At 45.0% G+C, this 14,016-nt stretch overlaps 1 protein-coding gene across 1 annotated transcript in view; it reads left to right on the top strand.

The window, feature by feature from the left end:
* The first annotated feature begins 2,266 nt into the window (after positions 1-2,266).
* Positions 2,267-14,016, top strand: part of LOC125940022 (venom metalloproteinase 1-like) — a 34,142-nt gene continuing 22,392 nt past the window's right edge. The window contains exons 1-4 of the mRNA XM_049655679.1: positions 2,267-2,398; positions 10,465-10,589; positions 12,149-12,220; positions 12,274-12,404. Coding sequence (XP_049511636.1) covers positions 2,344-2,398; positions 10,465-10,589; positions 12,149-12,220; positions 12,274-12,404 — 383 coding nt within the window. The 5' untranslated portion in view covers positions 2,267-2,343. The remainder of the gene's footprint in view (positions 2,399-10,464; positions 10,590-12,148; positions 12,221-12,273; positions 12,405-14,016) is intronic.

Below are 14,016 nucleotides of genomic sequence, written 5' to 3'. Positions count from 1 at the left end.
CATCGCCGCCGCGTATTTGTGCCTGAAGATGAACCCTCGTCTGAAGTTATGCCCTAAAGCACGCAGCCCATTCGCATTTTCGCAAGTATAAGTGTATACAAAATGTGATTATGCAGTACACTTTACCAAAGCTGAAATATGCGTTCGGCCGTGGGCTGAGGGTTTACCGAGGTCTCCACGAACCGGGAGCGTTGCCGATGTATATAATTGGTTTTTCTTGATTGCATCCAGCCGATCTTGTATGCGATCGCCTTCCCGATACGCTTTGGACTACAACGGCCCCAAATCCATGGTCTGTCCGAGTACCAACGTTGACCTACCCGCCGGCCCTCGTGGAGCTCTTGCACCATCATCCATTTATGGTCAAGTGCCCTTCTGAGGCCTTTCGTTTGTCAGTGTCATCTTATTTGCTTGGCATGCTTTGCACAGCGAGAATAGCGGAAAAGCTGCCAAGGAATGTACACCTTGTAGATAAAGGGCACACCAAAGACTTACTCCCAAGGTGAAGATAACGATATTCGAGCTTCGGCCTAGAAAGGCAAGCAACAGTAAAACCTCAACGATAGCAGCGAACAATGTGGTCGGTCGAAAAGTGTAATCTCGTTGGTCGAGATCAACCACTTTTTATCACAATCATCCGCGATGTCCACATCTCTGGAGGTGTCTTGTTTTTCTGAGCTGAGTTTATTGGTGCTAATGAAAGAAATGGACATTGCCATTTAGGTTAATTGAACCCCCTGCATAATCAACATGCCATCATTGCACTCCAATGCTGCGCAGTGCTGCAGACGACCACTATGCGTCAAGTACTATCATGTTTGACGGGGCGTCCCACGTTGCGCTTTCCGACATAAGTCTCTAAAGAATAATATTTATTTTCTCCTAGTCCTTACGGCCAGAAATAAAACTGTGCATAATAATAATATATAATAATGACTTATTACAAAAATACACCAATCAGAACCCTACCTTCTATTCTTCCTTGCATTGCAGTTTGATAGCGTTGGAATACGGTTGTATACCAGATTAATTACTGGTGCAGGCGTGCATTCCACATTGTTGAACATATTTCTCAACGCGGGCGAAATATAAGGGCTTTCTTTACTCATGCTTATTATAGGCCTTGTAGTGACTCCAATAAATGCGACATGTATACATTTGTAACTTGTGTAAAGTTTAGTATGAAGAGTGCTTTGTTTTCTATTTAAGTTGCTTTCTAGTGTAATGTTCTTTTATACTCAGCTACGGTTTCAGTTGAATGCTGAGCTCTGTAGTAGCGAAGGTCTTAAACCCGTCCCAATTATTAAAAGACATTAAAATAGTGACGAATTTTTGACTTGTCGGTAATTGAATCTTGTATGGGAAGATGCGTTAGCAATATGAAGGACTGTGGAATTATTGAGAAAGGTCATTCCAATTTCAGAATAATTATCTTCTATTTCATTTCATCAGAAATGAAAGAAAACAAGAAAATGTGTGACCGTCAGATGCTATGACGCCGGTCATTACCACGAGGAAATGTGCGCTCGTCATCCAAATCGTGCTGGAAGCGTCAACATATGTGAAGAACAGAATGTCAAATGCAGTTTCCAAATGGGAATCAAATGTCAACATGCTCTGCCTCCGTTTGAAGCGGACATTAAATGGTAATTGTGGAACTCATGCGTAGATTTTCTCTTCAAAACAGACACTAGATTTTGTTGCAAATCTTCGATGACCTACCAAAATATACGACAATGAACTGTATCGGTTAACACACAGTGAAGACTGCGGTTACGCAACTGGACACGTAAAACACAAGCTGCAATCTAACATAATGGTCATGATGCAGAAGCCTCGAAGAGTATGGGCTGTTGTGTAGACGTTGCACATATAACGACAGGAGGAACGAAATAGTTATTTCATATCCAATTTAAACATCATGGCTTTAGAATCACTAGACATATATACGTCCTCAAATCCGTTAATTGTGAATCATGCGGTGAAGCAAGCGCGAGGCAGCTGCACCGTCACTTTTGTATTTCGGCACGTGGGCGCTTTGAAATTATCTCAACTAACGGCTGTGCGTTGCTGTCTATCAAAGTAATTTATGCAGCACCTCCAATTATCTGATGTCACTGCGTTGTGTCAAATATGGTTCCGTGCACATACGAGACTTACCCAACAGCCCTAAATATGCGCTACCATTCTTACAATAAGCAATTAAAGAATATGCGACACGTGTTAATAGGTCAAGTGTGTCAGCACTCTGTGGTGCTTTGCTGCATGAAGCTGTCTGTTGCCGCAGCTTTGAATTTGTGAGTGCTACGCCAAAGAACAAACGCAAGGTCGCCGTACCCCAGGATGAAAAAGGCCTACCTCCTCCATAGTATTTTTTCCCTCTCCTACTTTATCGTCGGTAACTATAGCCTAAATTTCTCTGCTTGCTCTTAATTTTCTCCAAAGCAAATTTTATGCATAGCACCTAAATTGTTCTTTCCAAAGTTATCGTGTTCTTCCTATTCGCGGTTCGAAGAAGAAAAAACACTTAACAGAACAAATGTAAAACGTAAAATTATGAAGAAGCGGACGGTATACTGTATTTTCTGCGAACATGTCTTATGCTGTGGTATATAAATTAGCAGTAAGCGCCCTCCCGTTATTGGTACGATTGACACGTGATGTTAAGGCTCGTGCTTTTCGTCACACATGCACATACGGTATTTTGTAAAAGTAGAGCTTATGAACAGTGTAGCACGATTATAATGATAAACCAAAGATTCCAGTAATGGATACTGCACGCTTTTCTAATCACGTCGCAACATGAAAAAAAAATACACATGAGCACCTCTAATGTAATCTAAAGATGTATTTATGCTATAGTGGGGATAATTTTACTCAGTGATTGGTTTTAGTCAATTTCAATATGCAGCGTGCGTATGAATGGCGAACCATAGCAAACAGATGGCGATAACCTGAAAGAAAAAGGTATATAGATTCCACATGAGAAGGCAAAGGTAGTAAGATGAAATAAGGTGTAATAGTTTTTATCCTTGTCCGACGTAAGATTAAGTTCTAACGCGACTACTAACAGCAATTGTGCAAAACTTGTCGCCGGATGGAAACATTTATTGAGAGTCGTAGTAACTATATACTTCGTCTGTTTTTCAATCACTTGGCCCAAGCACCTGCTTTATTCTTCATAGCATGTAAGAAGAATTGCAAAACACCTGCCCCCCCCCCCCCCCCCTAGTACAGACATACAGAGTCATAGGTACTAGAAGGCCACACTTTTAATTTGATATCTGTACTTACAGCGCAATGTCCTCAATTACAGGATCTTCCATCCCGTTATCTAAAAGAAAGTGATAATAAGCAGTTTATTTGTACGAACGTATCTCCTTTAGTAGATTTGGTACTTTTCCTACATTGTTCCAGTGGCCGATGTGTACCAAAACAACTGCGTTGGAGGCCAAATAGAAGTAGCATGAGGTTCGACAAGCTAGAATACAGGAAACGCTTTTTCATACTAACGAATCTGTGACATCGGGCTAAGTTTACAGGTTTCATAACTAGGTGCACTTCGACGGTGTTTTATTCACCTTGTGGGTAGCAGCTGCCTCAGCATATTCGATCTTATACACGCTGGATAAATGAAGTTTTGTAGAGAAGCATTGGTGTGAAAATGAGGAATAAGGATTATAAACAGGGATAAGGTGCCTCAGAAAGGCTGGCCAACGTTTCGATAGGAGGACCTATCTTCGTCAAAGGCGAAGATAGGTCCTCCTATCGAAACATGGGCCAGCCTTTCTGAGGCACCTTATCCCAGTTTATAATTCTTATTCCTCGTGTGCTACTCCATTAGTCAGCCATCTTTTTTGATATTGGTGTGAAAATGAAATGTGCGATGAGCTTTGATGTATAATGTTGAAACAAGAACAGATTTGGCCAAAAGATTTTCTAAAAGTTTGGCAACATTTTTGCTGCCTCACAAAAGGCAAGTTTACATAAAATTAATACTACTTGTACCCTCGGGCAAACGAGGCTAGTAAACAGTCACATGATTTTGCATTTGGAATTCCCTTTGCAGATGTTACACAATATTACGCAATAAACCAAGGAGTTTTACGCTATCAAAAGTAAGGACACGCCGCGGTGGCTTAGCGGCTATGGTGTTGCGTTGCTAAGCACTGGGTCTTGGGATCAAATCCCGGCCGCGGTGGCCGCTTTCGATGGGGGTGAAATGCAAAAACTCCTGTATCGAGTCCATTGCGCGCACGTTAAAAATTCCCTGGCGGTCAAAACTAATCCAGAGACCCCCACTACGGCGTGCCTCAACCAAATCGTGGTTTCGCGCCTTAAAAACCAGACTTATATAGATGATGTTAATTTTTAAGTTTTACGAAATTTTTTAATCGCCTGTGGCAGGTAGCATAATTGGTATCGTTGAGCTGGATTATTCGAAGAGGCGGACATTAGTAACACGCGAAATCGAAACACACATTCAACTAATTAACAAAAGTTGACTAATGAACTTCTTAATTACTTCACGATACATATTGTAATTTACGAATTGTAGCCGGTGAGCTTGCAAGACGCGTCCACTTGAAATTAATTTCCCGGAGACGCAACATTGCGTATTCGAACAGTCGCGTCTTCCGAGTCAAGTTTCGATGGTTCCCTCAATTTTTTTTCATATTTTTGCACAGTAACTTTAAGGGCCCCATGCCGCAGAAAATCCCGTGTCGGCGTCCGGCGTCGGCATCAGTTAAAGAAAAATTATCCCGAGCCATGCAGGCCCTCCACGTGGCACATAGGCGTTACTTTGATAATTACATTTCTCAAAGTAAAATGTGTAAGAAAATTCGTAAAGTACAACTTGTACACAACCCACAGACAGGATACCGTCAGATTTTAATTTCAATATATAGCCACTGGACTCAATGCATGGCTCTAGTATGGCCTCAACGTGATGGACATGTATATACGCACTTCTTAATCCTTATCATAATCATTCATCGCTCTTTTTATCCCCTCCCCCCTTTCCCCAGTGTATAGTAGCAGGCCAGAGCAAACTAACGCTCAAGCCGACCTCTCTGCCTTTCTTCAAATAAACCTCTCTCTCTCTCTCTCTAATTTCAATATACGAGAAAACATAGTTCCGTTACGCGGCAACTCAAACACAAACCCGTTTTCAAGCTGCCGTTTGAGGTCTGTCTTAGTGGGAGCGGCGCGCCCCACTCTTTTCCTTGCAACACCATCCAGATGGCGCTCGGCTGCCGTGCATCCGTACAGCAGTGGATCCAGCCATGCAGGGCAGCGAAAAAAAAGTACGGTTGATCCCTCTTTCATAGGAATCGGTAGAGCAGGAAAGTGGAACGTGTCTTCTTCACAGAAGCTGTTGCACGTTCGTTCGTGAACTCACGGTCCGTTGCAGCGAAAGCCACACGATTTGCGGGCCGCAGACCATGTCGCAGGTTTGTTGGCGCACGGCGTCCTGTTGGCAAGCGCCGTCCTGCTGGCGAGTGGCATCGGCGAAGGTGCGAGCATTCTGGTCCGGCTCCTAGTGTCTATGGCAGCCAGTCAAGCTGCTACGGCACACAGCGGCAGGAATGCCGGTGGCACAGTTAGCATCATGTGCCGCGAACACGCGTAGGCATTCGTGCTTCACTCTGGCGTGTCTCTCGCCGGAGCAAAGCGAGATTCGCCCGGCACCATCGTTGGCTTTCAACGCTTTAGGTGTCTTAGGTGGTGCCATCGCAAGCTGAAGCCGTAGGCGATGCGCTGCTGATGCACGTTGAAGCCGCAATCCGTAGGCGACGAGGCGCCACAGGCTATAATCCGATGCTAACTGCCTACACGAGGCCACACAATAAATCGATTTGTCTGATCTTCGGGCTTGTGGATTTAGGCGTTCTTGTGGCTTTGTTTTGTGCGCTTTATATGCCTTCATTGCCGTAAATTTCAGAGCAATCTACACTTTTCGAAGCGCAAAAGACGCTGTAAACACGCACAATCGCTACTAATTACAACGATTGCGCTTGTCGAGGCGGCCAAACAGAAACGCGCCAAGCGCCTCAATGCACTGGCTTGCCCGCGATAAATTGATAACGGCGTTTTATTTCGCATGTCGAGGCGTTCGTCCGTGGCTAGGGAGCATGGCATGTAGGCTCGCTATTCGTGGCGTAATGGAAACATCGGGCTTCTCTTAGGAACCACATGAGAGGACGAATTTCACATCTCTCACGCCATCCTATGGCAGGCACGAACACGAGCCACGAGAAAGCAGCTCATCTGGGTGCTGGGTCACCAAGGGGTAGCCGGAAATGAGATGGCACACAACTCGGCCCAAGCCTTCCTTCCCCAGGCCCTATCTACCGACCCCTCAGTCAGCGGTATTCAGTTACCAACACCGATAACCGCAATATGAAGAAGTATTGCAACTATATCGCCTGCGTAGACGAACGCTACCTCATCCCGCTAAGGGACTTACTAAAGCAGAAGAGACCCGTCTGCGCAGGCTCCAAATTATGTCGTACGGCAGCTCAGACGTGCTGGCCAAAATAGATCCCGAACATTTTCGCTACATGTAAATTCTGTGGTGGCCGGGCTTAGGTGTACCAGGTGGTTTGGTCCTCCCAAACGAACAGCAGCATAGCGCAAATTACGCAGCCGACGTGGGAAGGGTGGGAGGAGTATTTGTCGAGCCCGGCACTCGGGGACCAGCGGAGCCTCGTGGAGCGGGTGTGGGTGGCAGCCCTGTCCAACGAAGTCCCAGAATAGGGACCCGCCCGACCCTCACCAGCAATAACTATAATACAACATATAATTTTCGATGAATGTTTTATTAATTCATTCTTCCAGAGTTTCTGCTTTCGAATAGTGCCGTCGGACAACAATAATGTTTTTATTGTATGATTATTTATTGTATAATTATTGTATGAAACTATGCACGAGGCTATACTTGGTTGTTTATTCTATTACATCGCATTGGACCCTCCACTGTGCTGTAACTACCGAAACGCTCCCTTTTGGCGCTCGTTGGTGTCACAAGGCAGTGCTTCGCTTCCCCGCTCCTAGATGGCGACTATCACATCCGTTACACCCGTTGCCGGAAATCAGTCGTTTAGTCCCGAGATAAAACACTTTCGTGTTAAAAAGAAGAACCAGACCAGCGTCTGCAGGTAAACGTTACGGTTACATAAGCTGCAGTTCTTAACTTGACTTGTCCTTAACTTGTTCTCGAGCTTCTAAGCTAAGGACCGCACAAAGAGCGATGTAACGGAAAATGTTAGGCCTAACGTTAAGAGACAGGAAGAGAGCCGTGTGGATCAGAGAACAAACGGGGATAGCCGATATTCGAGTTGACATTAAGCGGAAGAAATGGAGCTGGGCAGGCCATGTAATGCTTAGGATGGATAACCGGTGGACCATTAAAGTCACAGAATCGATACCAAGAGAAGGGAAGCGCAGTCGAGGAGGGCCGAAAAATAGGTGGGGTGATGAAGTTTGGAAATTTGCAGGTGCTAGTGGGGATCATCTAGCGCAAGACAGGGGTAAGTGGAGATCACAGGTAGAGGCCTTCATCCTGCAGTGGACATGAATAGGCTGATGATGATGAAGCTGCAGAGGCCGGAAAGCGTGAGAAGCAGTCAGGCATCTTTGAATGCTATCATGTTCTACTGTTGAAGGCGAAGCTTAAGCGTCCTCCAAGTTTTTTGTTTTCATTTTAACAGCGAAGCTGTTGTAGGTCGAGGCTTCGCCATCCGTCCGTCCGTCCATCCTCCTGTGTCACGCAGGTCACGTGACCAGGAGAGGATGAAAGCAACATGAGAGCCGCGCCGGCGGAGGGCAGGTTACGTGACCAGCAGAAGAGGAGAGTTGCGCTGGGGGAGGAGGCGACCAATGAGAGGCCGCTCTGGGCGTCAGGAAGAGAGGAGATGGGCATAAAAAGAAGTTTCCGTGCGGCGCACCCTTTCGGATAACTGCTGCCGACGTCGTCCGCGTTTCCCAGCGTTCGCACCGAACGCACGCGGTGTCCGTGACTGCAGCCGATGCCTCTGGCGGCGGCTTGGCAGGTTTCGACCAGAGAACTGGATACTCATCGGGTAGCGTCGGAAGTCGCTGCCTCTTCTCGCCTCGCAACGTTTCAATATAAGTTCGTGTTGTAGATCTCTGTTTACGCATTTGCATGACGTGCAACACATGCAAACGTAACATTCGGTGTAACTAACACAGCTTCGCTGTTGACCATCTTCACGGAGTGGAAGGGAGGTGACATTATTTACAGCGTAAGCTGTTATGTGTTCATTCCAATAGCGGTTTCGGTTCGCGATGGTGTCCGCCTCCACCGACTGTGTGCGGTGACCATAACCGCTTTTGCCAGAAACTGCCAAAAAAAGTACCCGGTTCCCGCCAGGATCGAACCAGGGACCGCTGCGCGGGAGTAAAATTACGCCTGAGTCACGCCAGCGCTTGCTATCAGGTAGCGTGAAAATGCCCTATAAACGCGCCCTAGGCCGGCGCGCAGGCGCAAACGACGAGATGCGATTCAGAGAAGGCGCGCAATCAAACCGATCCCGGATGCCTTGAAGCGTAGATCTACATGCGCAGGCTACAACCATGCATCATCGGGCTCAGCAGACTGCTGTGCAGAGAGCATTACAAGTCGCAGCTCGCTGTAGACGCCGTGCGGACAGTTCAGATCGTTTTGTCAAAACGAGGCGAAGAGACTTTGCCGTGAATACCCTGTTGAAGCGTGGTGCCGAAATGGTAGCTACTATTTATCTGTGCTGTGACTGTGCTGCGTGTGCCGCGTAGGCCTGTGACTTTTTTCTTGGGCACCTTTTTATTCAGCCAGAAAACAAAGGCACGCAGTTATTATCTCCTCCAAAATACCAGTTACATCTTTCTGGTATTTTTCTACGCAAATTTTTCTTGACATCTTAAACGTAATATCTGGTATTTACGAGTTTACGAGTAATTACTTAAAAATGAGTAATTGACTGCCATCAGCAACAAAATTGCTGATGGGTAGTTAACCTGGCTGTAAAAAAATATTTACTTCGTTCTGTTCGCGTACAGTGCTTCATCCTTTTTTAAAGAAACATGATGCATGATAACTTTCACACACTCTATAATATTACAACTAAGCGTAAATGCAAAGACGTCACCAATAATGATCATACGACAGCCTAAAATATATTGCGCATTTTGTAATAATATTCAAGGCGGCAACTTGGTCAATACTTTATTAAATTATAGACTAGCCCGGTCCCACCTCCACTGGAAAAATTGTGGTTATGAACTTTGGGAACGGTAATGCACCAAGGATGAAAACGTTTTTTATTCAAATCACCATGCAGGTGGCACACACACTCCCATAAGCTAGCACTTCACCCCTCATTTGCATGAAACTGGCGGCAATCTCCATTACGATTTCTGGATTGGCTTAATAATTAATGCTAGCGGGACCCACTGAATTGCTTGTTTGTGGTGCGTTTGCCGTTATAGATGCTGCGGTTACCTTAAGTAATGGATAAAATATGAAAGTTGCAAGCACCGTACTTGCAATATTATTCCCCCCAAACACTGTCATCTATTGGCGCTAATGATTGTATTTTGTTGAGCCATACTGTTTTACTGATTTGCTTGCATATAGATAAATACAGCGACAAAACTTTAAGGTTAATGTCGGCCGTAGCTTCTCCGATAAAATAAAGCTTTTCGACACCTAAAATTCTCGATGATTCCTGGAGCTAAAATACACGGAAGACTGTGAAATATATATTTAGATGTATAAATGATTTATTATATACTTTGGTTGAAAGCTGATCGATGTACATTAACCTATGTGCGTGCACCCATTATCACTATGACCGTTAGTTGTTGTTAGTTGTGTCATGGGTCAATGAATATGGATGGCCTCTTTGAAAGATGAGCTTACTTTGCGTAAGCTCTCGAATTTTTTTTAGCATGGCTCCGGGGTGCTGTTGAGTGCTACTGCTGTCTTGCCATGTAGCTGATCCGTGCAAAAAAATTAATTACGTGCCTCTGATGGTAGGATCAAGCCTCTGTCCCCAGCATAGCAGCCTGGTGCTCTAAGCATTAGGCCAGAATGAAACATGTCGTGCTACTGCCAGCTAGCTCTTTGAAATGATTGCCGCATCTGTCACACTGCGCAGCCAGTAGGCACGCCAGTTTCCTTTATGACAAAGACGCAGTAATGAAATGGGACAAATTTCCAGCATTTGATTAACTGCTTAATGAAAGCATCGCTTCTCATAGGCTCCAAGATGTGGCTTGCACCTGCATCATTTTTCTGAACGATGCCAAGGTACATTTCCGTGTACATAACATTTACTTGATTTCATCTCTCTACCAACCGGCAAAATATGAAGAGCTAGTGAAAATAGGTATGTGGGGCTTCAGATGAGCGAGGAAATAGTTCGCAAACAATTACATGAGCTACACTTTTATGCCCAGAACCACTGGAATCGCCAGCTGCTTTCGTGGCCGAGACATGCCTGATTTTTGAGAACGAGCTCGTGAAGCGTCTGTTAAACGAAGGCCGAAACATACAAGAGTATGCAGCATCATTTGTGGCATCGGTATGTAGCCAGAATTTTATTCGTGCGGTTTGCACATTTTTAAGTAAATGGACTGTTTTCTTATTTAGAGTTATTTTAGGGAAGTGATGTTTCATGAGCTGACGCAGCTTATTCAATCTATGATCACGATTGTGATGAAATCATTTTGACATATATTTAAATAATGACAATTGAAATCGCGTATAGCACCTATTTAGACATTTTTGAGGGTGGTATTCTAAAGTAATGAAATATGCTGCCGAATAAAGATACACTGTTTATATGTAGGATTCGGGAATGATTGCGTATTGCTCGAAATCAAAGAACCCTACATACGTATATCCGGTGTTCTAGGGATCGCTAAAATTAAGTACCTGAGCCGTTTCTGGTATTCATTATAAACGCTCTGAACGTGCGTATGTATGAAATGATGATGAGCCGTAAGACGCATGGGGAAGGTAGTATTGTCTATGCATGGGGTCGTCTACCTAGTCCGCCTCAGCGGCTGCTAGTGGAGTGGTAACGAAAATATAACTATGAGTAACGCTAGGGCCATGAGCAAAACGAGTAGTTTAGAGTATTACTAATACTTAAAAAGCTGTTTGTAAAAGCAGTGCGCTTACGGCATTTGAGCTACGCTCCGCCAGATAAGATGAGTATTGGGTCTCCCTACTTCAACTTTTCTCGATCTTACTTAGCTGGTGGCTTTCTTCTTGCCGTACAACTTGTTGATGCTTTATTCGGAAATTATCACTCGTTTACTCGTATTTACGTCTTCGTAAATGATCTGGTATTCAACCGCAAGAAAAATGATGCCTGGAATGTTCTGTGCCCAATCACGTCTGCCGCGCACGGAGACATTCACATCAGCGAGAGCAATGTCATGATAAGAATAATACCTTTGTTTTGATTTTGTATCCGCATATATACAGGATGCTAAATCCAACATTATCTTTGGCATAATTGTGCATTTTCTTCTTACTCTTTTCCATGGGTATCCGCTCTATCACTCGTGTTAACTGGTATATGGAATTGTTTTGCGAAAAAAGAAGTTATGTTCTTAAGGTCATAATAAAAGAGAGTCGATCATATCCGCAAACATTTTTAAGATGGAGTCAATTTTTGTTCCCCGGAATCCATTACGCTTATGATATAAAATACCTGACACTGTTCAATAAAATTAGGGAAACATGTACATGCTAACTGCTCCATTTAAATATTACAAACATATAGGTGCACTAACTTAACATTGGCGATGTAGTATATATTCGAGATGTAGTATATATTATAACGAGTTCCTCGACGCAGTGCATCTGGAAAATAGCGGAAATAAATGTTGCTGTCGAAATTATGAAGGCATAGTGCCTACCTATGAATCGTCTTACAATAGGTGCCGGCACAGCGATAAATATCGGGATAAGCATGTCGTTTCATTGAGGATCACTTAGAAAGGAAGGATGCGCCGCAGTATGCATTCGCGCAAACTGTCGCAAACTAAAAAGCTGGAGTCCTTAAAGTTAAATATTATTCTGGTAAATTGACTGGTCAAGAGAACTTATTTTTCCATATTCTTTTACCAGCTCAACTTGATCCTGAAACAGCTTAAACCTCCTGGCATGATTGATTTGACGTCTCTTTTAATAAACTATGCGGTAAGTAGCTTCACTTCGGCATGTTCTTGTCTTCACGGCTGATAATTTTTCAGGGGCCCGATGACTATTTGAAGTATACGAAGAACAATCGTGTCGACGGTAAGACCACCGTTCTGAGGTTGGTGGCCTATGGCTGGTCAAGCAACGAAATCCCGCGCGCGGACATGACCATTGTTTTGATAGGGTAAGAAACAAAAATGAATGCTGCAAGCACTGTGGGGATCCACATTCTGCGAGAAATAATGTTGGCTGCGGGATATCCAGTACTGTTTCAGGTTTGTGCAAAACATTACTATAGTTCTGTTCGATTTGAATGCGCCATTGCAATCTAGTTCACGGCGGGGCACGCGAAGTTCAGCATTTGTGCCGCTCAATTTTAACAGTTGCCGGGACAACGCGACACTAGAAACGAATTTCGAGATGCATACTTGAAGGCGGCATTATGTTGCATCCGCCTAATGCACACTGCCCGAGTCCGGTTGAGTCCTCCTGAATCGTAGCTATATATGGTGAGCTCCTAAGCCGTAAACATAACCTGATTTGTGTATACACAGCAGGCGCACTTAAGCCGGGTTTGAACGGCACTTACACCCGTGTACTGTGTCGTATGCTGCGCAGCTGCTTAGCACCTGCACGTCTGCATCAAGTCGCCACTGTCACTAGGGAGGGTGAAGAAAAATAACGAAGCCGCCCTGCAAGTTTCCCGCAAAGTCTTGAAACGAACGGTGTGGTTCAGAGGGAACCGTTGCTGTACAGCTGAAGCCAATGGCAAGGTACAGCACTTCGTGAACTGGTTCAGGTGGTGCTGGCAAATCGAGCAGGTCTTATAAAGACCAACAGTTTTGTGCAAAGTGAGTGAAGGCGTGCTTCATATTAGCTCAGTCCAGGTACACGTAAAACGTGCGGAGGCCGGAAATGTCCTCTTCACGTATAGCGGGAATCTATTCAGGAAGCTGTTTCCCTTCTTCTGTCGCACTCTGGCGTGTACAAAGCGGCGGCGAATTCCGTGTTCCCTTTCTCTTTCCAGAGAGCACTACTTTACATATAGAGCCATTGTATAGATGCCCTCTAACATGTTTGTCACTGAGATGGACAGCTTGGGAGACGCGTGCACGCGCACGCGACACTAACGACGAGAGGTGATCGGGGCAGTTAAAGGAGAGGTCCGCAGGTAGACCGAGCTGCGCCGGCCATTGGCGTCCCCGATTTATTTTTAAAGCGTATAGCTTTCTTTGCCCTTTTCGCCCATTTTTGTGGTTGAGGGCAGTCGGTGGTCGTACTTGCCATACAAAGGTGATGAGGTAATTGAATTGCTGTTAGAGGCGGGGGGAAGAAGCGGGACAGAGGAAGAGAAAGAGAAACGCCTCCTAGAGAGCACAAGGTTCAATTCGATCCCTGACGTCATGCTACCTTGCCCGACTGCCAGAGTGTCTAACGGGCAAGCCGCGGTGATTTTAACGTCCCCGCTTTCGTCCCGCCGGGCTTGGCGACAGAGCTTCTGTCCAAGTAGAATGACGTCATAAAGCAGAGAACCAGAAAGAACACGGCGTCGACCATGATTAAGCGCAGACGCCTTAACTTTCCATATTTGTCAAGCAGTAGAGTCAAAAGTACACAGTGTCTTCATGGACATCATCACCCAAGCGGAAATCACACGGCCAGCCCCCAGGGTAATTACCCCTCCCCCTAACAAAACCTATGCAAGTCCATGGACAGGATGTTCGCTGTGCTGCTTCTAAACATCTTTGTAACGAACATAAAATGAGAAAGACGGACTTCGTGAACGAGAAGAAAGA

Source organism: Dermacentor silvarum, chromosome 9 (assembly GCF_013339745.2).
Source record: "Dermacentor silvarum isolate Dsil-2018 chromosome 9, BIME_Dsil_1.4, whole genome shotgun sequence".
Classification (NCBI taxonomy): domain Eukaryota; kingdom Metazoa; phylum Arthropoda; class Arachnida; order Ixodida; family Ixodidae; genus Dermacentor; species Dermacentor silvarum.
Note: the sequence above shows the minus strand (reverse complement) of the source record. Positions and strands in the feature narration are given on the sequence as shown.